This window comes from Xenia sp. Carnegie-2017, unplaced genomic scaffold (genome assembly GCF_021976095.1).
Source record: "Xenia sp. Carnegie-2017 unplaced genomic scaffold, XeniaSp_v1 HiC_scaffold_21, whole genome shotgun sequence".
NCBI classification, from domain to species: Eukaryota; Metazoa; Cnidaria; class Anthozoa; order Malacalcyonacea; family Xeniidae; genus Xenia; species Xenia sp. Carnegie-2017.
In genome coordinates, this window is record NW_025813484.1 from 932025 (window position 1) to 959923 (window position 27899).

The 27899-nt window shown below is 33.7% G+C and overlaps 4 protein-coding genes and 3 long non-coding RNA genes across 8 annotated transcripts; 3 read left to right on the top strand and 4 right to left on the bottom strand.

Moving 5' to 3' along the window:
• The first annotated feature begins 868 nt into the window (after positions 1–868).
• On the top strand, positions 869–1848 carry LOC124444459 (opsin-3-like). The gene is given in 2 exon segments (XM_046995080.1): positions 869–1403; positions 1406–1848. Coding segments are annotated over 2 exon segments (978 nt in total).
• Positions 1849–3822: 1974 nt separating this feature from the next.
• On the bottom strand, positions 3823–4791 carry LOC124444460 (parapinopsin-like). The gene has a single exon (XM_046995081.1). It carries the CDS (start codon positions 4789–4791, stop codon positions 3823–3825), a length of 969 nt encoding a protein of 322 aa, XP_046851037.1.
• Positions 4792–5829: 1038 nt separating this feature from the next.
• Positions 5830–7983, top strand: LOC124443644 (migration and invasion-inhibitory protein-like). The gene is made up of 5 exons (XM_046994131.1): positions 5830–6257; positions 6469–6677; positions 6920–6993; positions 7162–7385; positions 7686–7983. The coding sequence occupies exons 1-5, from the start codon at positions 5832–5834 to the stop codon at positions 7797–7799; spliced, it is 1047 nt and encodes a 348-aa protein (XP_046850087.1). The 5' UTR covers positions 5830–5831; the 3' UTR covers positions 7800–7983.
• LOC124443643 (organic cation transporter protein-like) lies at positions 7569–10908 on the bottom strand. The gene is made up of 9 exons (XM_046994130.1): positions 10598–10908; positions 9751–9985; positions 9460–9655; positions 9145–9369; positions 8942–9076; positions 8776–8858; positions 8551–8671; positions 8275–8341; positions 7569–8173 (listed from the first exon to the last, which is right to left on the bottom strand). The coding sequence occupies exons 1-9, from the start codon at positions 10844–10846 to the stop codon at positions 7997–7999; spliced, it is 1488 nt and encodes a 495-aa protein (XP_046850086.1). The 5' UTR covers positions 10847–10908; the 3' UTR covers positions 7569–7996.
• Positions 10909–15346: 4438 nt separating this feature from the next.
• Positions 15347–17047, bottom strand: LOC124444226. Its single transcript, XR_006947901.1, has 2 exons — positions 16722–17047; positions 15347–15610 (listed from the first exon to the last, which is right to left on the bottom strand). It is a non-coding gene; the product is annotated as an uncharacterized LOC124444226 (long non-coding RNA).
• On the top strand, positions 16141–26775 carry LOC124444228. 2 transcript variants are annotated; one of them, XR_006947904.1, is made up of 4 exons: positions 16141–16235; positions 20927–21037; positions 25825–25932; positions 26358–26775. It is a non-coding gene; the product is annotated as an uncharacterized LOC124444228 (long non-coding RNA). The 2 variants fall into 2 exon arrangements; XR_006947903.1 differs by lacking the exon at positions 16141–16235 and having other exon boundaries at positions 20659–21037.
• LOC124444227 lies at positions 18423–19583 on the bottom strand. The gene is made up of 2 exons (XR_006947902.1): positions 19356–19583; positions 18423–18636 (listed from the first exon to the last, which is right to left on the bottom strand). It is a non-coding gene; the product is annotated as an uncharacterized LOC124444227 (long non-coding RNA).
• Positions 26776–27899: the final 1124 nt, after the last annotated feature.

A 27899-nucleotide genomic window follows, 5' to 3' on the forward strand; every position in this document is an offset into this window, starting at 1 on the left:
TAGGCAATTTTGGTTTACATCATGTGACTACATCGTGTGTTTACATCATGTGTTTACATCATGTGACTACATCATGTGAAAACTTTAAAACAAAACAGGTTTGTGTAGCGTAACAGCAAAGATGAACATGGTTTTTTAAGATATGTAAATTTAAGATATGAAACAACCAACCATAAATGATCTAGTTACTTTAATATATCACAAACAGCACAATAGCTCAGGAAGATTACATGAAAACATGAATATAGAAAAGAATGTCCACTATAGTTTTAGAAGACAAAAAATTTGTTACAGGCATTTGAATTTACTGTATTTATATGCACACATTCTTACGACCAATTGATGTTAGTTAAATAGCATAAAACCAGAACAGTACTTAGATGGCATAAGAAAGCGTTTTCTAGATGTTGTGTCCTCCAGAAAGTCATTGATGTGTAATTATTAATTGGAAAATGACCGAAAGTTCTGACATAAAATTATCAAATGAGCTTCGACTTAGTAAGATCTTCTAAGGTTGTACTTTTTGTTCATAATTACGGTTCTTTACTGTTTGCGCATGCGTCTTGTGCCTCGGATATAATGTTTCAATTAAACAGTTCTTTAATAACGATCTGAAGTAATTTAAGATTGCTATAAAAAGCCACAGTACAAGCCATCAAATCATACTTTAATTCGAAACTACTGTAGATGGATAACCCATTGAGACACGAAGAATATCAAACCTTAAAAATTCTCTCTTACGGCTAACCAAGCAAGGAAAAAGATCTGTGTCATTTAATACGATCACTCTTCATATACTTTGATACATTTCATGAGTTTACGTCGTTGAGCTACCTTGCAAGTTATCAACGATCAGAATTTGAGAAATATGGCAGTTAGCCTTTTGGCTGGTTTGAGCATTGGATTCGCCTATCTTTTTATCGCCTTGTTGGGAAGTTTCACTAATGGTCTGGTCATTCTAGCATACCTAAAATGGAGCACGCTGCTCATGAAACAACCCAAAGATATCCTAATTATTAGTTTAGCTCTTGGTGATTTTGTGATGTGCGCAGTCATTTGTCCACTTGGATTCGTTTCTGCATTCTCCCTCAAGTGGGTGTGGGGTTTTAGTGGTTGTATGTTCTACGGCTTCTTTTCTACCTGGGTTGGGTTAGCAAACATTGCTCAGTTGACATGTCTCGCTCTCGAGAGATACCTTACAATATCAAACTCAACACCACACGCTGTTTCCATGAAAAATTCCTTCAAGATGATCATGGCTTCCTGGTTTGTTAGTTTTATTGCAAGTGGTTTTCCATTGGTTGGCTGGTCACGATACACTTATGAAGGTTTCGGTCTACATTGCTCAATAGTATGGGACTCTGGTGCTCCATTAAACAGTAGCTACGCGTTTCTTTTACTGTTTTCTTCTTTGTGCCAGTTGCAGTGATAGCCTTCTCTTACGGAAAAATATTCATCATTGTTCGTCGTATGTACCATAACGCTGATTCAAGATGGGGAAGCGATGCGCAAGGGACTCTTGACACGTTTAACGCACAAGTTAAAGCATCAAAACAGCTCCTTCTGATGATCGCGGGCTATTTATTCGCCTGGACGCCGTATGCAGTCATGTCTACGTTAGTCACATTCACTGACATCCAATATACGTTAGAATTCCTTGAATACCCTTCACTTTTGGCAAAGTTTGCGAGTGTTTATAATCCACTTCTATATTTTTTTTCGTATGAAAGCCTTCGCACAAAAGCTAAGGATATTTTGCGATGTAGAAGTGACAATCTTGTTCACCCTTATACTTTTAATATTTCTGGTAACCACTCCAGAGGAATAGCTCCTTGTTCCAATATATAGTACACACATAAAGTTGATTTTAAACTCCACAATTAATTTATTTATTAGCTTTGGGATTTAAGATTAGAAGGACTTTGAAAATGAAATTGGACTGTTCGTTACACTTGACTTGAAGATATTTGAGCAACAGAATTTGTTGTTCGACACATAAGCACACTCTTGGCTTTTTGACGCAGTGCTTTGTACATAAAGTAATATGTAATTGGATTGAGCAAAACTGATGTTTTAGCAAAAATTGAGGGGTATTCACGATTACCCAGGGATATGTTTGTACCTTCAAAAATAAGAATATAACAAGACATGAACGCATATGGTGTCCATGAAACGAGAAATGCAACAATCATTGCAAAAAGTTGCTTTGCTGTTCTCACCTGAGCCACATAACTCTGTTTTGTAGCTCGTGCTTCTGGTCCCCACATGTCACTCGCATTGGCATACATGTGATGCACAATTATGTAAAGTTGCAAGTTGGCTATCACTATGACGCTGATGGGAGCGAGAAAGAACATAATTAATAGAAAAAGGGAAAAAGTAAGATTGCCTGTTGATTTCTCTTCCCAGTTGATGGAGCAGTGCAATCCAAGACCTTCTTTGATGTAGGTAGACCAGCCGAATAATGGGAAGGAAGATACAAGAAAAGTTATTAACCAGCAAACTATCGTCAGTTGAACGGCACGCCAATTCGTGATTAAGTTTGCCATAGGGCTTCTCAAGGTCACATAACGTTCCATAGCAAAAGTCGCAAGCTGAATGATCGATGACAAACTGACCCAAGTCGTTATAAATCCGTACCAAGAACAACCGAAATCACCCCACATCCATTTCCGTGCAATGGCAGAAGTGAGACCTAAGGGACAGGCAAAGACGACTTGCACGAAGTCACCAATCGCCAAACTGAGAATGAGAATATCTCTAGGTTGAATAGTCAATATGTTTTTGTATCGTACATATGTCCAGATGATCAAACCGTTTGAAAACGAACCGCATGTGAATATGACAGAAAAGAAAAAAGCAATGATTGCTGCTTCGTTTGACGAAACCAACTCCATCGTACTAACTAGGGTATTGTTTAATCAAGCCTCTCTAAATATAGAAAATATGAACGACAAAGTGTAAAGAATTCAATAATTATTATTGTGTATTCGATTAGTCTTCTAATAGAAATACTGTTCATTTTCTTGTATTAAACATTGCATTCGTCACCTTTCAAACTTGTTTATTGCAAAAAAGCACGCAAAAAAACTTTCTAGATTATTTTTTCCATCGCAAACGCTTTTCTCTTCATTTTAAGACAGCTGGCAGATAATAAGATGCAGCATGCTATTCTTTCCGAATTGAGATTTCAATTATTTTTTTAAGACGTGTAAATTAAACAGCCAAATTTCATTCTGTTTATACTGCACAACAAACAGAATTCGATTGCTGAGCTACAATAAAAGGATTGCTCATTAAAAACATTGCAAAGTTTAATTTACAGTTTACATTCTGAGGATACACACAAGCAAGCAACACAAACATGCTTCACCTGGAACATAAGTATTTTGACAACGTCCATGACTACAAGATAAAACAAGGTCAAAGTGAATTGAACAAATCAAAATTCTTCCAAAGTGCCTTGGCAGTCATTGCCTAAAATAAGGTGTGTGACGAAACGTATGCTTGATATTTGCTTTACTTGAAACATTTGCCTTTCACGAAAATTTTCTAAAACAAAGACATTTTCTCTTTCAATTAAAGAAAAAAATTTGTGAGGCTAAAATGTTCAGCACGGGTTTTCTAAAATTGACTATCTTGTGTGGACTTAAGCTAAATGTTCACGACATCAGCTGTACTTTGGAGAGAAAACCATTCCTGAGCCAGACTGTTCCTTCAAATACGACATCATCTTTAATACACAAGTACTGTCAAATTATCCAAATGCATTACGAGCAGAACTTTGCAACAAATGAACCCTATACTAGTTGAATATGTAATTTATTGAATTGTAGCATCCTCCATTGCAATGGCCCTATCGCGTGGAACTTCTTGCACACTGTTCAAAGACCGGCATTTCAACATGTCTATTGCTCTTTTTCTTAACTTTCGATATAAGTAAAAATAGATTGTTGGATTCCAAAGCACACCAGTTTTGGCAAACATTGACGGGTATTCACGAACCTTTGATGACAAATTCGTATTCAGAACAACCCGTGCAAAAGATAACGCTGCATATGGGGACCAAACAGCTAAGAACGCCAAAGTCATGGCAGTGAATTGTTGTGCGACTTTAACTTGAGCAAAGTAACTTTGTTTAGTGGCAGGAGCGTTTGCACCCCACATACTGTTTGCATTCTTGTACATAATATTCACTGTTACATAAAGTTTTGCATTCGAGAAGATAATGCTTCCGACCGGTACGACAAAGAAGACAACAAGTAGAAACAAACAATAGGTGAGGTTACCAGTTGTCTTTGACTCCCAAAATATGGAACAATGTAAACCATAGCCTTCATAGGTGTAGCTTGACCAACCAAATAATGGAAGAGAAGCAACGATGAAAGTCACGAACCAGATAAAAACTATCCATTTAATGATACGTTTTTTTGAAATGAGGAATACTGTTGGGCTTTTTAAAGTAGTTAATCTCTCGACTGCCACAATTGAAAAATGAGCAATGTTGGATAAGCCAGTCCAACTTGTAACGAAGGCATAAATATAGCAGCCTTCATCACCCCAAAGCCATCTGCCGGCAATAACTGAGGTCAGACTAAGAGGGACGGCGAAAATTGACTGTGTTAAGTCTCCCAAGGCAATGCTGAACAAGAGCAGATCTTTTGATTGCTGAAGCATCGTTTTGCGATATTTTATAAACGTGATGATAGCAATTAGGTTCGTAAAACAGCCAACAATTACGAATAAGAAAAAGAAAACCGAAATTCCCGTCAATTCTTCGCGAGATGCCATTTTCATCTCAAATGTTTGCTGGTTGAGCTCTCTTTCATCACCTGCAGTTTTTAAAGGCTATATCAAATATATATGTATGTCTCATTTGTTTTCATAAAATGATTAAGTGAGAGAAAGCATAAAATGCAAATAAATTGTGGTCGAATGAGTATTTTATAGCACTTACTAAAACAATTGAATAATATATTAAATATGTATAACACATTTTGAGCGCACACAACGAATTTTGACTCTTGAAACTTTCATCATGACTAAAAAATTATAGAAACTACAAATACCACACTTTTGATGATAAGTTAATAAAGATAGTTGGGTCATTCTAGTTGGTATTTCTTCGCAATTGATGTATTCTTTAGTAATATATTTTATACATCAATGTCTAATGACAACCCTATATTTGTCTTTCTATAAATGATATTGATATTATGATGTATGGCTTGTTGTATTTTAAAGACAGCAATAACCTGGCTTGCAGTTACACTGACTTGCCCTCAGTGATATTTGAAACTGTTTTTTCATAGATTTATAAAATTGGTCTTTTCATATTGTTAAAGATGGAGTTTGTAATCTTAGGGACAGAGTACATTAGCTTAGCTAACGACAATATCAAATATTTCATTTCCATTAGTTTCACCTGTATTGGATGAGGTAGACGAACTTCAAGATAAAATGCTTGCTACTAAAAACGACATAATAAGCTGCATCTTTGGGCAATATTTAATTATATGGATAAAAAATCACTTTTTAGACACCCATTACAATACAACCTTTTTTAAACTCGTTCTATTCGAATATTCAAACTAAGATCAAATCAGGCACAAATGACAGCACAACCATTAATACCAAGAATAAATATTTTTGATGTATTGCACGTACATCCTCCAGCTGCAAGACGTTGATCACTTGATTGATTGGTTCTAAAATTTGTTATGCAAAAAGGTGTTGAATTTTTTTCTTCAAACTGTTAAAATTTGTAAAAGAAATGTCGAGAAAGTTGGCAAATCACTTTCTTTCGCCATTTATATGACGTCATTATTGAAATGGTCACGTGTTGCAGATGGCCTATTCAAAAAATGGCGGAAGAGAAAGCATTACGCGAGAAGAATTTAATTTTACTTTCGAGACTAAATGTCGCTCAAAAAGCTATTTGGAGAGATTTATGTTCCATCAAAACAAACTCAGAACTATCCAGCAAAAATTTAAACTCGGAAAAATCTACTTTGAAAAGTTACGGGCTCGAAAAATTGCGCGTCAAATCTCAAACAAGAAAAACTGCGATGTCAAAACTATCAAGTGCGATTGAACCAAGGAAGAAAAATGAAAATAGTTGTGTAAAGTTTCAAATGACAAGCTTGGCTAACAAAAAGGAAAACAAAACACCACTGTGTGAAAGCAACGCCCGTAATTCAATCTTAAAGACACCGTCTTCGCAACATATAAAACATATTAAACAAATATCATTAAAGGTAATTGAGCATTGTTGTTAAAAAATTTTATTGTATAGTTGAGACTCTTTTACTTTCCTAATAAGTACAACACATATGTTTCCGTCTTCTGTCATAGTGTGTGATTGTTTCACCACTTTCCCTCCATTTTCTTCCATTTTCCTTTTCTCTTGTTACTTGTGAATCTATTTATAATCAGGAATTTTTTGTAAAATTAACAACATTATTATAGGAAATTGATGTGCCTAAACCTCGACACATAACATTCTCTTCTGATACTTTATTCAACAAGCCAGACCAATCCATGCTTGGTTATGATTGGATAGCTGGTATGCTTGACAATGATTCACATGTATGTGAGAAGAACGATAGTTTCTTCAAAGATCTGAAAGAGTTTCGCCAAGTCAACCATGCTGAGTGCACAGGGACTTCCTTTTTATTGTAAGTTGCTCTCATTTATCCTGAATTGATGTATTATTTTCTTGAAACATTTGTAATACGTTTCTAATTATTTCAAATTATAAATGTAATTATAAATGTAGTCAAGTATAAATGTAATTATATTCAACTATACATGTAATTATAAATGTATTCAACTTTTTATTATACAGTGCTTTTAGTCTGTCATCATTTTCATCTGTGGTGTTTTGTGTATGAGTCATTTTGGTATCTTGAAAATTTAGAACCCAAGAAAAATCACCTCAACAAATGATGACTAAAACAAAATCAGCCATAAAAGAAAACTTTGATTCTAAATGTAAGTGCAAGATCTGATACTTTCAGTGTAAAACATGATCATATTAATGCTTGCTGATGTAAATTTCATATAGCTCACATAACTTTGCAGAAAATACATACAATGCCTTTAATTGAACAAGACTATTGTTTTGCAATTGATAATCATGATTTATAATTTATAATTCAGGCTCAAATACCTATATTCTGGATGAGCGTCTGTTTGCAGTTCCAATACATGGCTCCGGCACTAACTGCTCAACCTGTAAAACGAGCAAGTCTCCTGCTGCATATGTGGATCAAGAAAGTTATGTGAGGATAAGTGTACCTAGATCAACACTTCAATCTCCTCATCGAGTTAAACCTCATCGCAGAAAGAGTTTTGATCCCACTGACTCAGTGGCTTTATCAAGGGTAATAAATCTTTTCACCTGGAAAAAAACCTCAATACTTTCATTTTCTTTAGAGTTCATAATATTTCATTCTGAACAAGGGTTATTTAAGTTTGAAATGATGTTTTAGTTGGCTAAAACTTATTGTCAGAGATTTTTCAATTAGCTAGATTTGCTAACAGTTGAAAAAAGTTATCAGAACTTATTTATTATGATTCAAGAACTTTAATAATATATTGTGCAAGAATATTTATAAAAAAAATATATTTTTATTAGAAGTTTTAGACTTGTTGCATTTATTAAAGTGACATAGTTTTTTCAGCATTGTCTTCTTGGATGGCAGTCATCAAAGCCTGTGATTCTGCCAACACAGTCTACCATGGATCTTAGAGCTCATTCAGGAATTTCAAATACGGTAGGATCTCAGATGTTATAATTCAATCTTATATTTACAGTAAAGGGAATTATTGATAGAGAAATAGATTTTGGTATTATTGATGAGTTTTGATGATAAAAATCAAAAAAACATTTGTATAAAGTTCTTTGCTCAAGTATGTCGCGCTAGCATTCAGATTGATTTCTCAAAATTTAAAAAACACAGATTTTAAAACAGCGCTAAATTGTCTTGATCTCTTATAACGTTGTATCCGCCTCTTTTTCTGCTTGGACGTATTTGCTATTGTTTGTGTTATCTGTTGCCATTTCCGGTAAGGGTTTATCTTTCGTCTCTGGTAACATTAATGACAAGACTCCAGCTATTATTCCAGCTGTCCCAAATACAACGAAGGGAAGCGATTTTGGTGTTCCATCCTAAAAATGACATGTGTTTAAATATGTTTATATACATTGTACAGTTTCTTTTGTGTCGACGGTCTATATGGATGAATTAACGTAGATATATTATAATATACCACAATGAAAGGTGCACATATTCCTCCAATTCTTCCGCATAAAGATGCAAAACCCATTGCGTTGTTTCTATTAAATAAATTAAAAACAAATAATCATCATACTATAGAACCTTCAGCTCAATGTCTTCATACTGGAAGAAATTTATTCCAGTAAAAAGGAGCATTTATGTTTGGCGTAAATTTTTTATGCATGCGTTAAAAAATACCAAAGTACTGTAGAAAAAATTCGGCCGTTAGGTATATGGAATCATTTATACACGCGGGAATGTTTGCTACCTGAGTACTGTTGGATAAAGTTCGGCTGTTTGGATGTAAACTTGATAGAAACTTGCAGATATCGCAAATTTTCCAATCAATGAGAAAGACACCACTAAATTTTTAAGCTCTTTATCTTTTCCTTTGAAATAGAAATTTAATATATATGTATTGATTTTGATTTTTGTATAGAGAATATTGATCCAGTTTTTTTGTAACTGTAATCCGGAAAGTAGTTTACCATACCTTCTAGAACTATAGGGAGAGTGGATAATAAGGCAATACCTCCGACAGAAAAATATATCACTGTAGGAATTCGTCTGCCAAATCTATAAAACAACAGAAAAGGGCCATATTAGGCTGGTTAGAGATAAAAAGGAAAATTGTTGTCGATTAAAAAGCAAATGCGTACTTGTTGACTACAACGGTTGCAAGAGCATATGCTGGGATCTCGACCATTCCAGAGAGAGCAGCATTCAGGTATAGATCGCCAGCAAGATCATCGACATTAAAAGCAAGTCCATAGTATACCAGACTAACAACCAACCTACAACAAGCAACGATTAGCCTTATCTATATCGTTTGTCATCACACAAGTTCAGAAGGATAGAATACCAAGCAAATCCCTGAATCATCGTTATCTTTGCCAAACGTTTCGTGCTGAACAAATGTCCAAGATGATAGGTTTTTTGCGAAATTGCCTTATCAAATGGAATCATATTTGTGTGCATCTCCTTATGGAAAGTTTGTTTGTTTTGCTTTGCTATCTTTTCAAGGATTTTATCAGCATCGTCTGTCCGTCCTCGAGCGACAAGCCATCGTGGTGATTCTGGCATCCACCTATAATCATTGTAACATTTTGTTGTTGCTATAAATGGTGAAAAAATAGCATAGTTTGATGAAACACTTGGAAGTTTTTGAAATCAATACCACAGATAAAGGACGAAGAAGATATTAGGCAATGTGATCAGCAAATTGAAATATCTCCAATCTCGAACGAGATAAGCCAAGAAAGCTTGAAGGGCTAAACCAACCCCATATCCTGCATGCATTAAACCATTCGGTAAATTTCTTTCTTTTATTCCGACCATTTCGGTTGCCAGCAAGAACGCGACCATAAAGTTACCTGATGAATTTATTAAATTTTGCAATGATTTCATAATAATGAGTTGAATACAGCCTAAGAATTATGTATTTTTAATGAAAACGTTTCTTGCGTACCTCCACTGCATAGGCCAATTAGCAAGCGCATGACGAGAAACATGTAATAATCAGGAGCAAATGTGGTCGCCAATGAGCTGGCAAATTGTATAAAAGCTGTGATGAAGAAGACTGGACGTCGACCATAACGATCAGAGATCCATCCAAACATATAGGCACCAAAGAACTTTCCGACGTAAAATATACTCTTGGTCAAAGGAATCTTGTATTTGTCCACCCCACACACATAATTCCACTAGTGAAGGAGTAAATGGATTGCTTCAGTTTTTATTTGGAAAAATGGAAATAGTGTTAAGTAGTTTCAATAACCATATACATTAGTCTGATTAAAAACACACCAAGAAATGATTAATGATAAATTGTTCTGAAATGAATAATTTCCGTATACCTCCAGCTTTTAACCTCCCCCTGCTCATGCATAAGGCCCTCGCCCTCCTTATGCATAAACCCTTCACCCTCATCCATAAGACCTTCCGTGATTAAGATCGTGACATTCAACTCATACACAGAAAACCATACCTGCGTATAGAACCACACACATATAAATCCGTGTTTTGATTATGTAATGTTTACAGATCCATGCAATGTAATATTTTTATGCATTATCTCCTCCCTCCGTGTATAAGCGCGGGCTTATAGTCGGAGGTTTACAGTGGGCTGCTTTAGTTGTATCGTTTATGTTAAAAGACAAGGGAATTATACTTTATATTATTATTTATTAGCATTTGTCAACATTCATTACACAATGTATCATATGACATGAGTCAATAAAGCAAAATTATATTAAAAACTTCACAATGCGATGCCATTTCGAGTTTGTATGTTATTCACTTCAATGTTGACATACCTCCGTCACAATCGAAGTAAAATCAACGGCGTACCTCTTAGTGGTACAGTTTGCATCGCAACCATCTGATATGTTTGCATTTGAAGAGCACAGCACCTCGGAATCTTTTACTTTAGTCACGGTAAAGATAGGTAAATAAGAGTACCATGCTTGCGTTATGGTGGCTAAGATCATGAGGAACCATTGAATGTGTTGGAAACGGGAGAAGTTACCGACTTGGATAAGGATATCGTCGAAGAGCAGCGCCATTATTATGCAAACTGAAAAAGTAAAATTTCAATTCATGGTGCGAGTGCGCCTATGTCGTTCGTTTATTGTACCACGTGATCAATTTTTATCTACTTTATGATAATGCCTTTCAACAGCGCAAACGGTCATTAAATATAGTTCTGTTTTGCAAACAATTATTATTCCTGGGTAAAATTATATTCAACAAGAAAGGGCGCAACCTGCAACATGTATCTCTGATGAATAACAAGACGCTAAATATAGGAAAATATTCTCTTCAAATTTTGTAACTGAAAGTTTCACGTGCTGTTAGAACAACATCACGTTGTCCAGGGAAATTCCATCACTTGGTTTACTTAAGGGCGGCTCGCTCCTTTTTTTACGTTTTATCACTTTACTGGTTTACGTGTCTATGTAATTTGATGTGTCTTTGATGCCCTTGTCTTTGATGTTTTTGACACATGTGTCAAAAATACGAGATCAAATTACAAAATTCGGACAATCAAATGGTCGACCATAGTATTGTTCATGTAGAATAGTGGAAATAAAATGGGTAGGAGATGCTTTTGAGTTTTGGGGCATTTGTGAATCTGATTCTAGTTATTTACAACGATTATTTATAAAGGCAGAAGGGATAACAGTAATTATTAACTGTTTTGGGTTAGAAAAAAGCATAACGATCGAAAGAAAGCTAGAATACTGGCATGCTATCGCGCTAATGACTTTTTTGTAAGGATTTTACGGGCCTTTACGGCGTGACTTAAGAATATATAAGACGTATTCCATCTGCATAAAGCGCAAATAAGCAAGCCATACAAATTTTTGAACTACTATGACTTGCAATTTTCTTCGCTCGATGCGGCTAAAATCCGATCTGGATATTCTTAGGTAGGGTGTTTCTTACAACGAAATGCATACTACATGCATTTACGTAATAAATTGGACGGCTGTCTATGCGATTGAAAGAAGTCGTTTGAATCCGGAAAGGGGACTGTTTAATTGCAAACTTACTCGAGAAATGAAGTTACTTTACAGATTGAATCATGAAAATATTGTAAGGTAAAAAGAAATTTACTATCTAAAATGAATTAAAATTTTATGGGTTCAAATTAGACGATAAAAATTGCTTGGCTTGGCTTATTAAATGTTATCTTTGTAAAAACTATTATTAAAAAAGTATATAATACCCCTTTCCATGAAGCCCATGGGTGCTTTCGTTCATGATGAGAAAGTTACATTGTAAAAGGTAACAAGTAAAAAACGTATAGGCATGCTTAGAGTTGGTTTAAATTATAAGAAAAAGGCACAGTGCCAGAAGAAGGTCATTGAAACATTGCTTGGTTTATTTTATTGAAAGAACTCTTGTATTTCATTTGAAGAACAAAAAGATAAAATTCGAAAGCAAAAAAACCCGTTTTCGGGCCATGCTTCCCGATACCTTCTGATATGTAAGGCACTAGAACGCCGCATGTTAACGTTTCGGTAGGAGATTTCGGCCCCTCCACGCTATCCTACTTGGGAGATGCCAATAGCAAGCTTCCGCCCATCAGACCCTGAGATCACCTGCGATAGGCTTTGCTCAAGGTACGCAGGGAGAGTGCGGTCGCCACCGAAGTGTGGGCCCCTAAACCACTGCATACATATCGCACCCAGCTTCCACTGCTAGTTGACATCTACTATATGAAGTTTTAGCTTTATATATATATATACCAAAATTTAAAGGCTTACGAAAGTTGTGGTATAATTGACATCCTAACTGCGCATGCTCAGATGATTTCTTTAATAATTTGCGATTAAGTGAGCTAATTGCTACAAATGTAGTGCAAGTACATATAGTTAGTCGTTGCCATGAATAATTGACTATGAATGACTATGAATAATTAGTTGAGTGGACTGCGCATCCTCGAGCGCATGCGCAGATGATTTCTCTATTAAATTGTTACTAAGCATGCTATTTACTCCAAAATTGGTGCTAGTAGATCCAGTTGGTCGTTATCTTGACTATGAACTCGAACAATTAGTCAAGCGGATCGCGCATGTACGAACGGACTGCGCATGCGTAGATGATTTCTCTTTTAAATTGTTGCTAAGCATGCTATTTACTTCAAAATCGGTGCTAGTAGATGCAGTTAGTCGTTGCCATGACCATGAACTTGGGCAGCTGGTCATGTCGACTGCGCATGCTCAAGTAGTCTGCGCATGCGCAGATGATTTATCTGAAAATTTGTGACTGAGCGAGCTAATTACTCCATAATCGGTACTAGTACATACAGTTGGTCGTTGCCATGACCATGAACTTGGAGAGCTGGTGGAGTTGACTACCCATGCTAGATTAATTCTCAATTAATTTGTGACGGAGCGAGTTCTGAAATTGTGCTTTGTCTTCTTTAGCTTGTTTTGACAAATGCATATCTTCCTTCTATCTTATTGCCACTATTCTACAAATACAGATCTATGTCCGACCATTTTATTATCCTAACTTTGTAATTTGACGCGTGTGTTTACGGTCGGAAAGGTGGATTTGGTTTGACGGAGTTTTAGATTGCGGAACAAACTGTCTTGCTTGCGACGCTTATAGGAGTTAAAACGATTTAAAGTGCAGTTGACAAAATCATACAAAATGTAAAATAAAATGTAAAATACATGACGTCATGATATATGATCACGTGTGAGGAAATTCCTGACATTATGTCTTTGAAAATATCATTGACCCAACAAACTGGCTGATGATTCTATGTTATGTATTCTATGTCTAAATTTTTAATTGTATATTGATTAAACTCAGCTTTCTATCAATCGTTTTTCCTTCCGTATCAATTGAATTTACAACAAAAAATCAGCATTTGTCGTTAAATCATTTCTCAGTTTCTTATTTAGATATTTGTGTGTAATGTGTATAGTGGAGCTTTGGCTTACATATCGAGTGACTATACTAAAGAAATCCTACTTGCACTTTGGTTTCCACTTAAATATTGCTTTACAAAACCAAGACAAAACAAGTGCAGTGGCGTAGTCAGCCTGCAGCATTTGATCTTGCTAATTTTGAAAATTTCAGATCATTATCATTATTCACTTCTTTGCAAATTAATTGTTTTTACAGTAAGTGAACACAAAAAAGTATTTACATAGCACGACCAAATTTGTGGGCGAGTACGAAATGTATATGGCTACAGTCAACAATACTTTTCTTCACATTTAGCTACGTTTTTCATAAATGCATGTAACAATGTTGAAAGTACCGTTTAAAATCTGTTTCATAATATATGAACATCAATATAAATATTTTGAATGATGCACTCTTTTTAAGTTTTTTCGTTAATTATTAATGATTTTTAATCAAACAAAAAACTATATCATTGAATATATTAGTATTGCTGAAGATAGAAGTTTTGTTGAAGGTAGCAGTTTTGTTGAATGTTTTAGTATTTGTTGAAGGTAATGGTATTATTGAAGATAGTGGTATGTTGAAGATATTAGTAAATAAAAAAGAAATTGTTTGCTTCTTCAAAGGCCGTTTTGCGGACATTTTAGCAAAAATATCTTCTCAGTTAAGGATTCAACGACGATTTCGAGTGAAAGGCGTAAACACATAACAGCATTCTTTGCGAAAAATCCTTCTAGTATTTGTTATCCGAAGCTTCCTAAATATTACGACTGTATCTTTAGTGTGGGTTTAGATGGTTTTGTTTGCTGTGACATTATTTTCTCATTGCCTTTATTTTGACGCTCTTATAGAGATAAACATTAACTGGATGGCAGTAACAACAGATGTGTTAAATGTACTATAGTCTACTTGAGATTTTTCCTCTCCACTCTCCTTCCCTCCCCGCAATCACTTTGCCAAATAGGAATTTTTAACTAAAGACGTCAGAAACTTCAATATCTTTTTAGTGCACGTTGCTGTTAATTATTGTTTTTAATGATTGCATCCTTATTTAAAGTGTATTTGATCGCAGAAGAACGATTGGAAGATAAAAGGTGCATTTAGGAGTTGTTGAAATCAGCTGCGTTTGAACTTAAAATGTTTTTAAAAGTGTAAATGCTATGAATTAATGCAAATGTTCGATGAAAGGTCAAGTGTACATACAAATTCATCTGTAATCCTTTTCCAGCCGACAATTTCAAAAATAAATGATAAAACGCACTTCAAAAATCATCATCTTGTAAACTGAAGATTCGAGTCAGCTATAACAGCAAGAGACAAGATTTAAAGCAATATTTCCACTTTATTTCAAAGCCCTTATCAAGCTAAGTGATAATTGCTATCATTTTAATCCATCTATATTTAATGAATTCGACCAATTCATCTTCCTTTTCAAAGTATGATTAATGTTAATAATTGTGACATATTTGTGTTCCTTTCATTTGATAATATTACGGGGGTTTTTTTTCAGTGCAGTTCTTTGATTTTTTTTCATGTAATATTTCATGTTATTGTTGAATGAGAGTAAAACAGGGGCAAGGGACATTTAAAGAAATATCGTGCATTATGTAAAGTAAAGAATAATTCTACAGAAAAGCTAGTTTTTTGTCGCCAGAGCTACTTTTTAATTTATTACTGTTTTGTCATATAATGTGCTTGGACGCAAAACATAATTACAATCTTATGTTTTCATAATCATAATCATAATCATAATTTTCTATGTTCGAATGACGTCGTGTGTCCATATATTCACGTAGATATCCTTGTCGATCATCTGCGTTGGTGTCATAGACTTTTTCCGTCATCTTACGTCCTGTATGATCATTATCGTTACTTTTGATCAATTTCCTGAATTCATTTACCTTGGTGAAAAATCATCAAAATTTATGTTAAAGTGTAGTAGTTCGGATATAGAGTTGAGAAAAGAATTTTTGCGTCTTTACATTTGTCATGTACGTATTTTGATCTTAAAGTTTGTTGTTTGGCATATTTGTAGGCTATTTTCGTGCATCACCGATCTGCCCATACTTACTGTAAAGAGTGTTTTTCGTGGCTTCATTTTCCTCCTTTGTTGTACATTTCTAATTATACTCATGCAAATAGGGATGCACGCGCGTGATAAAATCTTCCGTTATTTTAACGATTACTTTGAGGGGGGTGTATTAAAGAAAGAATATCTTAAGAAATCGTCTATTGTGGAAATTTCAATAGTGAAATACGTGCTAGTAATCACATGACATGTTAAAAATAACCAACATATTTTTATTCAAACTGATCTTCTTGCTCAGTTTGACAAAAACGTACTCAAGGTTTCTTAGACTATTGTAAAATGTGTCAGTTAATGAAGATGGTGAAAATCGCAGATGAATTGTTGGATTATTTAATCATTCCTTCAAGTCAGCATTTTCAGATATTTTACTCTTATACACAACAGTTTACATAGCTATAAACTCCGTTGCAGTTATTTATAAAAGATCTTTATTCAAGGTAGTATTTTGAAATATCCTATCATCGTCGATCATATTTTGTTGACAGAATCTTTTTATTTTATTTTTTATACGTGGTTTTTGATTGCTCGCTTGAGTGGAAGCATTTCCTTCAGCTCAATGTTTTCTTTGTGGCTATATGTATATAGCCATGTATTATTAGCTAAATTGTTCGATTTTGTTGCCAATATCATATAAATTGTTCAATTTTTACCATTAAACGTCAACATTATCAATAATAATTTTCTTTCTCTACGGTCAAGGAAAATACTATCAAATGCCTTCCACAACAAAACCTGTGATATTTTACATGAACTCGTGGTCGTTTGTTCTCAAACACAAAACTTTATTTTGAATCTGACGAAGTTCAAACTCATAAACTATATACAAGAAACATTAGTGTTAATATATAACCTGCGTGTTGGATAGCCAATAGTGACGTGTGGTTTTAACATACGAATGTGTAAAATATGTTTTATTCTCTTACCCTAACGTTCCTCTTCTTTGAACAGAGATGTGGGCTGCATCTTACTCTGTTACTGAATGTAAAACTGCTCGCATAAAGTAAAAGAAAACAAAATAGAAGATATTTGGTGATGATTTCCATCTTGATGAACCCCACGATAATATGCACTTTTGAGATCAATGTTCCGCTTTTATGCTAACTCAAGAAGCCATTTCATTTATACATGTTAACAGGCTATTAATAATTTACAATATGCAATTATTACTTCAATTATCTTGCTGATGCTTATAAAAATGGTTTATTTGTTCTTACTCTGCGGTTGTCTCCAAACATGCTGTGTAGATGTCAATGACTTTGACATATGCAACGCTGACATTGTCCCACTCTAATGCTTTATCTTCGTTTGCGTTTCTCCTTATGATTGCAACGACACAAAAAGAGAACAGCTGGAGTCATTTGTGTGTCTACACGCAAAGTCATTTAGCTGCGTCGAAGAAAAACGAGTGTATCGGTGTTGTTTTTCATTCGTGATTTTTAAAATACAACCCAATACAATTAAATGTATTCACTGGTTGTGATAACATAAATTTTGTACATAGAAATTCTAACTTCTCAGCAATTGTATTCTAATTATATCGATTGTGATAATTTGAGAACCATGGAAGGCACTGCGAAAATTAATACAGATAGCCATAAGATTTTGTTCCCGCTGAGTTGCACGTATTTTGATAGAGATTGCTGCAAGCATGTGTCAGCCCTATACATAGGTCTTACAAGCTGATTGTTAGTAAGAGTTGGCTTTCTCTTAATAAATGTGATATCGCATGGACTTTGAAAAATTAGCTGTACTGTTTATTAGCTGTAAGTGTGTACTATTTTACAGTGAATTGAATAGACTTCAGTTAATATTTCTTTGTTATACAATGATATCTTTTGGTTTTGTTATTGAAATGTGGACTTTAAAAATTAATATAAAATACATGATCACCATGTGTTCGTCGTTCTCTTTATCGTTTCAGGCTCTTTTCTTGTGCGTTACTAACCATTTTTTGTGTATAACAAAGCAAATATTACGCAGTTCGCTACTCAAAATTCCAAGGAAACCTTTTACTATATTTATGAAATACGTGTTGTCTTTGTTACCATGTTATCTTGTAGTATTGACGTAAAGCCTTCATTAAAAGGTTAGGTTGACAAATTGTAGCCAATTGCTTATACGTGATTAATCATTTTGTGGGAAGAGAAATTTTTTGATAATCACCGGCGTAGCAATATTTCTCGGTGCGGGCAATGTTGCGAGGGAGTCGAAACTGTAGAAAAACAATTCCGGAGCTTTATGTTTTGAAATTCTCATGCTAATGGTCAAAACGTTATACCTATGTGTGTGTATACATATAAATCTTTGTATAAGTCAAGTATAATGCGATTCGTAGACATTGGCCATCATATAGTTTCATATCAAAGCAATCTTTGTAGGCAACAAATGATATAATAACGGTTGTTTCTTCAACTCGCTATATTTGATTTGCTGACGTGCGTGTCTGGTATTTGAAAGTGTCTTTAACATCTGTATATAATTTCATCAGTTTATCAATTTCGCTATTCAATCTTAAATCTGTACCAAGAAGAGCTAGTACAAATGCTCCAGTCAAAATCTCTATAAAATTTATGGCACTACTGTAAATTTTTGAGAAAATAGACGTAGAAGAATTTAAACAAATATTTTCATAGAAATAATCGTTATAATTTTATTGCCATCAAAATTGTTTACATAGATGCAAATAATAATTAATTTTGTAGATTTCAAAAACTTAATAAATCGTTGACAATGCCAGTCAATTCAAATATCTTTCTACTGTATAATGTATATTCATTCTTGCATCCTTTTTCACGCACATATCTTGAAGAGAAACCGTCAAATCAGTCTTTGAGGACCCTAGAACAGATTGGGTTTTATTTGTCAAAGTTTGTTCCATTCTATCTCTGATCAACTTTTTTTTATTCAACTCTTATGTCATTATATGTATGATTTTATCAAAAACGCTCAATGACGATATTATATTGTCACAAAATTATTCAAATAGCTATCCTCAAAATACATCCTATTTTATTACCATATATGTATATATATATATCAACGAGAAGACAAATGTCTATATTATCTGGTTTGATCTCTTTAAGATAAATCATCCGAGTTTTGCATTTCTTTTTCGGAGTCTTTTTCTACATTCAGTTATTTTTTGATTTTAATTTGACATTGTAAAAAAACAACTCACTTTATAATTTGATATTAATAAAATCAGCTAACGAAAAGAGAGCCTAAGGAAAAATGTACTTCTTCTAGCGCAAGTCACCTATATCACATCCTATCATTGACATATGGGACTCCTTTTTTATGCTTGCGTGATAAAATGCCACATGTTATGATTATAATCCAGAAAACACGCCAATTGAATAGATTAGCAAATAATGTCAAAAAATCCATTGACATATATAACTGTGTAAACTGCATGAAATGGTCTATTATTAGTGAAGATGTATTATAGCAGTTCTGATTTTAATATCTACTTTATGGCCTGGGGAAGGAGGGTGGAATGGTGGAGAGGAACATGAAGCAGACACAAACTGATGGTAGACCTTTGTGAAATTACTTACATTTCTTGCACAAATAGGTTTTTCAAGGCACGAATTAATGGATTCGTAATAATCCGTCATAGAAATAGGTATACATGGAGGGCAGGAGTATCGTTTTCTTCTTCTGCACAATGGTGTGAAAAGACGACAGTTTTCATAAACATGCAGCAAATGCTGAGGTACACAATCTGGACAACTCTTAACCATTTTTCGTCTTTGATAACATAGTGGAGTATGAACACAGAGATTTTTGTACGTCGTCACCTCATTTAATGGTAAACATGGTGGGCACGGGAAGGCGTTACGGACACTTTCAATTTTCTTTGTTTTGCAAATATCAACGTGAGAACACGATGCCGCGTAAATGTGTCTCAAATTCAAGGGTATACAAATGGGACAATTGTCTGTTGACCTTTTTGATCTTTTAGAAACAGACATGCTTGCACATATACCGTTCTATTATTATAAAAAGCAAAAAAAAATAATTAAAAAATATTATTGTAATGTATGTTGTTTAACTTTTAGTTTGCGTGCTATGTTTGTTAACTGTTTTATTTAAGTGAGTGATGGCAACAACGGTAAAATAAAATACAACATTGCAAGTTCGATACTGAAGCAGAAATAGTAACAGAATAAAGTTTTTAAACATCTTCAAATTTATGTATGACCGAACACACATCCGTCTCTCACGGATGAGTATGACGTCAGTCTATTTTATTGGAGTACATACCGCTTTTGAGTCTCTTAACGGAATGCATGGTGGAGAGGATGCACTTCGTTTCACGACATTGTGATAGGCAGATTTTTTCATACATATTGACTTGTCAAGGCATTGATTCTTGTACATACTTATTTTATCGATTGGAATGCATGGTGGGCATCCAGAGCTTCGTCTTTTCCCTCTTTTACATAGTGGAGTTTTTGAACATATTGTTCGATAAACATTTACTTTTATTCTGGGGATACATACAGGGCAGTCTATTGCTGACATGTACACTTTGATTGTGAGGCAGAGGACAACGAGGGCTGTCAAAAAGAAAGCGTTTTCCATCCTAAATCAATTAAGAAAATAAAAGTTTAGTTATTTTTGTTGATGAAAGCAACAGAAAATTTACTTGTGCAAATCATATGACCGTTTGATGCTTGCTGTTGCTTAGTTTCTTTATTGATATTTGTGGAATTGCTCAGGTCGTATGACATCTTTTGATGAGATTGTGTGCGTCGTCTTTTTGAACTAACTTGAGGCTTAACAATCTTTGCATAAACTTGGTTTTTATTTCTCATTTTGCACTAATTACGTCATCATTCTTGTATGTGCGCTTTGAAATTGCTGACTTGAAATCGACACAACGTGGCATAAAACTATGAGCATGCGTAGTATTGCAATTCATTAGGTAATCATACTTTATCATTAATTTAATCGCAAACTAATGAGGCAGCAATTATAATAATTATAATAATTGCTGTCAATAATACTGTTGTCTATTTTACGCAACAGACCCATACTTATAAATACTTCTATGTTTTAATTCAAAAAAAAGCTTTGCTCTTAAAGATTTTATGAAATTTTTTAACATCATTTATCATTTTAGATTTCTTCCGTGTTATCACAAAATCTGGAGTAAACCAAACGAACTATTGACTTTCATGCATTGGTAAAAATTTGTATTCATTTCACATGGATGAAACTGCTTGGGCGTAAGGTTAGTGAATAAATGAATTATGCGGACTTCTATTTATATTTTAAAGAATAATCCAATAAATCCATGGCGAACCAAGGAAAAAGAAAAAAGTTTTGTTAGAAATACTCTAGTATAACAAATGAAAACATGCGATACCCTCGATCAATTTTTCTAAAATCAAGAATTTGTTGATGCGAGAAAGGATATTTGGGATAACCGCATAATTAAGAGTAAATCGTTAATGACTTTCGTCCATTTAACATTTTGCATTCAGTAAACTCGTTTTAAATTAAAAGCAGATACTTAATGAATGACCAGCACGTCTATGCGTGGATGATAATCAGTCAATAAAAACCATGGGTCAATTATTTTAAAACCACTGAAGTAAAAATATGGGTGTAGGTCAAAACTTTTCTTTCAAATTGTTGGCAATCGTTAGAATAAAACAATTCATAACTACATATTCATGTTACAGATTTTTGATAGTTCTGATTAAAGAAAATTTTTTGCAGTAGCTCGGCATAAATGATAAAATGAATATCGTATATAACTTACTTTATAGTCGTTTGTCGTTTTAGTAGTTCTTGTCGTTCTGCCTTTGTCCAAAGTTCAGGAGAATGAATTTTCGAAACCGTTGTGGTGTTTTTATACACAACTTCGTTACTGTAAATTCAGTCGTCTCCATTACATTGCATGCGTGTTTTGTACATCCGTCCGATTCTTGACCACAACTACATGTGTTCTCATTTCCTTATTTCGTTTTTCATGACCTTGCCAAGTTCGGAATTAAGCTTCTGTCAGGAAGCTCAATATGTTGTTTTTCACAATTAATGATAGCTACATCAGCTGGTCTAATGCTAATGGAAACATAGTGTGTGAACTGCGAACGACATCGTAATCACCACCAACTTTGCTCAAGCAATCATTTATTATTTTAACTGTTTCTGGTTAATGCATGGTGAACAAGTAACTGTCAAAATGATTTTTCTTTTCATTATAAAACATTGAAACACTATACACTGGAAAATAATTTCTATGGAGGGTATGGAAAAATTGTAATAGACCGAGAAATTCCTTGGTTTATTTGAATTTGATATGCTGAATTAGCTTTCAACAAACTCGTAATTGTATATCATTTTTTCATTTTCTCTCTATTTTTATCGTTTTCTACAAAAATAACAAACTGGGTGTTGTCTTCCCAAACTTGTCTAAATTAGCAGTGTAGGATAGGAAAATCTTACATATAACTACATAGAACTCCATTTGCCTAAGTTTTATATATCGTAGAAACTATACCAAAGAGCTATTAATGAAAATACCTTTTTGGTTTTAATTATTTGCATGATCAGTTTGATCACCATAAATTATAACTACTTTTCTCAGGTTTGAAACGTGGTCTCCAAGAATTAAATTGGGGACTACTGTTAGTTGTGACTGTGACTGTTATGTTATATATTGCTAAACGTTGCCCATAACTGTTCTTATGAATTGTTTGGTATTTCTATCTTTTGCTTTGATTTCGTTGAAATTCATTTCACATGTGTTTTTTTTGAAGTTTCTGTGTTTTTTATATAACTGTTTTTGAAATTTTCATTGTCTGTATAGCTACCTCTTAAACTTCATAAATCTCAGTTTTTTATGTTGCGTGAGACTATGTTTGTTTGTTACAGGAAACTTTCTCATCCAATGAGTTGTGTGAACAAAAACAAACATTAAAAAAAATATGATCTTTGGCATCTTTTCCACTTCACTTGATTATAAATAGGAAACTTCTCGAAATGACTTTTTATGTGGAGATATTAGAAAAATATATCCAATTAGATCTAGTTATATTAGATGTACTTAGGTAAAAAATATGTACTTGGCGAACTAAACCAAAAAAATGTATTATAACATGATTTCTCCCACTATGTAATTTGACCTCTAGTCACGATGTGACTGGCTCTCTAACCGCAACTGTGACACGATTATCACGCATGAGCACATTAAAACCTCATCTGCTGTAAAACAGAAAATGAGGACATGACAGACTTCATAGACCTCATACTGGTTGAAACTATTCCGTAAAGCTCGCGGAGAGCTGGGAATAAAAACAGTTTTGAACAGTTAGTGGTTCGACAAATTCAATTAGATAAAAACATGAAGCGAAAGTCGTATACTCAATAAGTAAATTTGTTGCAGTACAGTATTCTAGTAAAGTTTTTTTAAACTATATAAGGTAACTAGTGATACAGTTCTTTGCACTAATATTGGGGAATGTAATTGTTTAAAACAGTTGTGATATTGGGTTTTTTTTGAATACCAATGAGGAATTTTTTTGTCTTTTACAGCTGCATACTGTATTTTCGTTTCAATCAAATAGAATTGTCATGTTTCTTACCTTTTTTTTTGTTCAAAATGATCTGAAATTAATTCTCGTGTTGTGACATATGCTGTCACAATTGACGCTTATAAAGAACTTTCATCACTTTTTCATAAGTCGTAAACTCTTCAGTTGCTAAAATTTGAATAACAACTTTTTCACGATTTATATTGCTATTTTTACTACAGCACGGCTCTCATTTGCTTAAAATGCGATTAATCGTGGTTACACGTCACACTGATGACCGCCAAAAAAAATGCATTGAACTAAAAATATTGAGGAATGTGAACATTTGTTTTTACTCGAACTTACATGGTGTAAACAAAGCATTCCAGACCTCTTAGTCTTAGTTTTTCGTTTACCTAAATCGATCAGCAAAACGAAGAATGTGCGTCATAGTTATTGACCACAAGATTTGACTTTTTACCCGCTTGAAAAACATTTGTGCAAAGAAAAGATATGTGTCAAGTATACACTCTTATATTTATTGATTTTGTTGAAAGCAGTAAGGTCTTTTCCATGCATGGCAGATTGTAAGAATTACAAGTTGTGATTATTATATGATTTTAGTCTGCACGACTGCACGTGCGTGCTTATGCTAAATTTTGACCTTTCAAGTTCACAGTAATGTAAGATAGCATTCTGTTTTGTCAACTAACATCTGCTTTGTATAGATTGATTACAGCAATCATCAACAATATTAAGTTTCATAACGGAGGTTTCTTTGACAAAAGGGACACGATCAAGTCGGTTTTCTGTGTCTACCTGTGGGACTGACATACCTAGTGGTGTATCTAGAACTTAGTCTGCGGGTGGGTTATTCAAATGTTTATGGAAAAATATCGATTTTCAAAGTAAAAACGACTAATTTAATTTAAACTCGATTAACAATCCTAACAAGCTGCTTTTGCTCGAAACGTCTGCTGTGTTTGTTTCTTAACAAGTGTCACGATTCAACACTTTTACTTTCTTTGTATTTTGTTGCTTGATTTGATGAGTGAAGAGTTACCAAAGATGAGGAAATCTTATTCTTTGCCGCTTCAGAAACCTTTACAGAAAACTTTTATTTATTACAATAATTTCTCTGCGAAAGCCTACAATGATCAGGAAATGAAGTTTTCTTTTTGTCTGGTCAAGCAGTTATCAACTGAGCAATGCTAAAAATAATTTAAAGGCCAACACGTTCAAAGACTGTTTGGTTATTTAGCATTTTGATTAAAGTCGCATGTCGTATATGTCGTATTTCTACCAAAACAACTTTTTCCCATCAGTCCTCTTTTACTTTTACAACATGGCTGAAGCGTGTTTTACTTTTCTTACCTCACTACACACAAAAGTGTAGCTCAAAAAATGAGAACATTTTTAAAGGCAGTGATGATAATTATTCATTGAGTTTCTTTAGTTCAAATATATTCTTATACCTAGTGACGGCATATAAATAAAACTAATAAACAATCAATATTGTTTTTGTTTTACGATTGTAGCTATGTTCATCATTCCATAGTTAAAAATATGTATGGCTACAATTCCCACTTCTCAACCCCGATTCTAATTTTTGAGCTGCAATTAGAAATGTATGCCAAAAAAACTTTAGGTCACTGGTTTATCTTTACAACGGCTACTTAAAACAAGTGCTCAAATTTCGTGTGATTTGTTTTTTGAAAATTTGAAAGCATTTGTACATTCCTGTACTCTTGTAAAACCAATATCCGCTAAAGATATGGAAAAAGTTCAACATGTTTATGCCAATAAATAGTAACATAATTAATGGCTACTCTTATCTTGTCTTTTTCTACCCTTTCATAGATTCATTTCATTGAAAATCTTTTCGATCGGAAAATATCATAGAAATAATGATCTGGTGTTTGCTTGTTTTTTTTTCTAGCATCTTCGTTCTTGTCAACAACAACTCATGATATTTATTGTGTTACATAATTTCCTTGCATACACACGTGTTTGTTACATTCTTCATTACACAACACGTGGACTTTATTATTTTTTATATTGAGTTCCATTTTATAGGAACTTGATTTAACTGAAGTTAGCTACTTCAACACTTTTTGTTGTATGGAATGTCTTTCTTTTCTGTCAAAGGACATTTGATTTTAAAAAACCTCTAATAAAATCCTATCCGGATCTTTTCAACATCTTTATTTTCGGCGTTGTAAATTAATAGAAGCCTTTCTTATAATTGTGGTTTTCAAAATCCTATGCAGCTAGAGATATAATCCAACTACTTAGCTTTCTTGAGCATTTTCCAAATATTTTAAAAATATTGTACCCAGCAATTCACTTTTTTTGTGATGTAACTTTCATGTAATTTTCAGTTACCAACAAATATTCGACTCTACTCATTTTTTTTTAATTCATTTGTAGTGATCAAGGTGATATTTGTTTATAAATATGCGACGCAACAACTCGATCCCTTCGATTTCTTTTTTTTAAGATCAAAGTAATATTTGGTAACTGAGTTATTCAACGGAGTCACCGAAGTTTTGGGAAAGTAATGTTGTGCCAAAATAAAGCAAGACTTTCCGTCTGAAGAAAATTTAAGGTAAATTGACGTAATTATGGAAAAAGCAGATCATTGCGCAGACTCTAACCAGTCTCGACACCTTAACTGTAAACACTTATCTGTGGATTGTTGATAGCGAAAACAGATGCTTTAGCTAACTCATTTATGATTCTTTCAATGTCTGTCATATCTTGAAGATTTAAACCTTAAAACATATAGGTCCACACAACTTTGTTTTGCTCAGTTTGTAATTTTATGACAAAATGCAATTTCATGCCATGCAGAATAAGCTCATTGTTGCTAAGTTGAGTGAAACAATGAGAAAAATTTAAGAAACCAATTAGACTGAGAGTTGAAAGTACTATAGAAATATTATTCTTGTAGCTTTAAGTTTGATCATCCATTTTATACTCAATTTAAGTATACTTAAGATTTTAAATTGTTTGTTTCTACTGTTATTATAGCTCTTATGATTTCATCTTGCTAAATTTTGTCTGATTTCTTTGATACTATTCTCTCGAATGTATATATGATCATCAATCATTATTTAATGGCGACATGTATTGCTATACTGGGCATGCATGCATAAACGCTACGGTGAAGGAACTTCCTTTTTCAAAAAAAAAACATTCGTGTGCATAGCGGTAATGAGGTTTTTTTGACGCTCTCCGGCTCTTGGCGGTCGCCAAGCCATGTTTTTGGCCATCATCAAGCTACGCACGTATTTTAACAACCGGAAACAAACAAAGAAATTGAGAGGTTGTTGATGGAAAGACGATTACATATAAGTGTGATCTAGCTGGACTATCGGTTTAATAAGCACATCGAAACTTCACAGAACATCGTTTGTACTTTGGGGAAAGAGTCATATGATTCAGTTTGACTATCTGTAAAGAGTTTGTTATCAGTGATATAGAAGGAACATTTGACAGATATCATATAAAGGATCAAGCACTCTATAAAAAATACCAAAAGAAAAATATCTCAGTTATTTTATCAAGGTACGTATTCTTCAATGCATATGTAATTTTTTTCTTGTATTTTAACCTTGCCTTTGGGGTGATGCTATACGAGTCAGTTAAATTGATTTTAGTGTGAGGTCTTTTTATTGTTTTAAAATTCCGAGATAGTTTAAAACCGTTGCTAGATTTACCTTGCAAAAATTTGTTATATTTTTTTACTTTTAGTATGAAATTGGCCTTTAAAATGTGTGTCATTGTTGTCTTTTTTCTGTTCATTTCTTTGGCAAATCCTATGCCAGCTAACAGAAAAAACGACATTAAACAGATTGCTCCTGATGTATTTGGGACGATTTTAGAACTTTGCCCGCTGTGGCTTGCTCGTCTTCCCGGAGGATGCTCGCGCTTCCTCAGAGTAAAAAGATCTGACGGAAAGAAAACATTTTGTGGATCGTGGCGGCCAATATGCCCTGATGATAAAAAGAATTTCTAATAATTTCATAATTTTACTTCTGCTACTCAATCAAGAGCGTCTTAGAAAATATGTTTCAAATTAAAAGACAATTGTAAAAATAATTTCACAAACATAGACATTGATGAAATATCAACCCAACATGCATTCAGCATCGTTTAGGTGTCAATACATTTATTTTCAATACATTTAGTTTAGTTTTATATTTTTGATATTTGTACTTAGTCGTAACTAAATTTTATTTAACAAGGTTATGTTTCCACTGTGTTGTATTATGTATTTGTTTTTTCATAATAGCTGCTATTTTTCTTTGCAATTTTCCTGCTAAAAGAAAACTTTTCAATTCATATTTGGACTTTTCGTAGGGACGGATTATCTCCTCATATGTGCGTTTTGTTTCCTTTCCTGGCTGCAGAAAAGAACGTCAATCAAATTTTGTTAATTTATGGTTTAGGGATGTTATATTGGGTTATAATGGGCGGAAATATTAAATATACAATGTGATGGTGTACTTTTGCAATCAATTTAGTAAATAAAACTGGAAGTATTTACTAAAACTATACATGGCTTCTAAC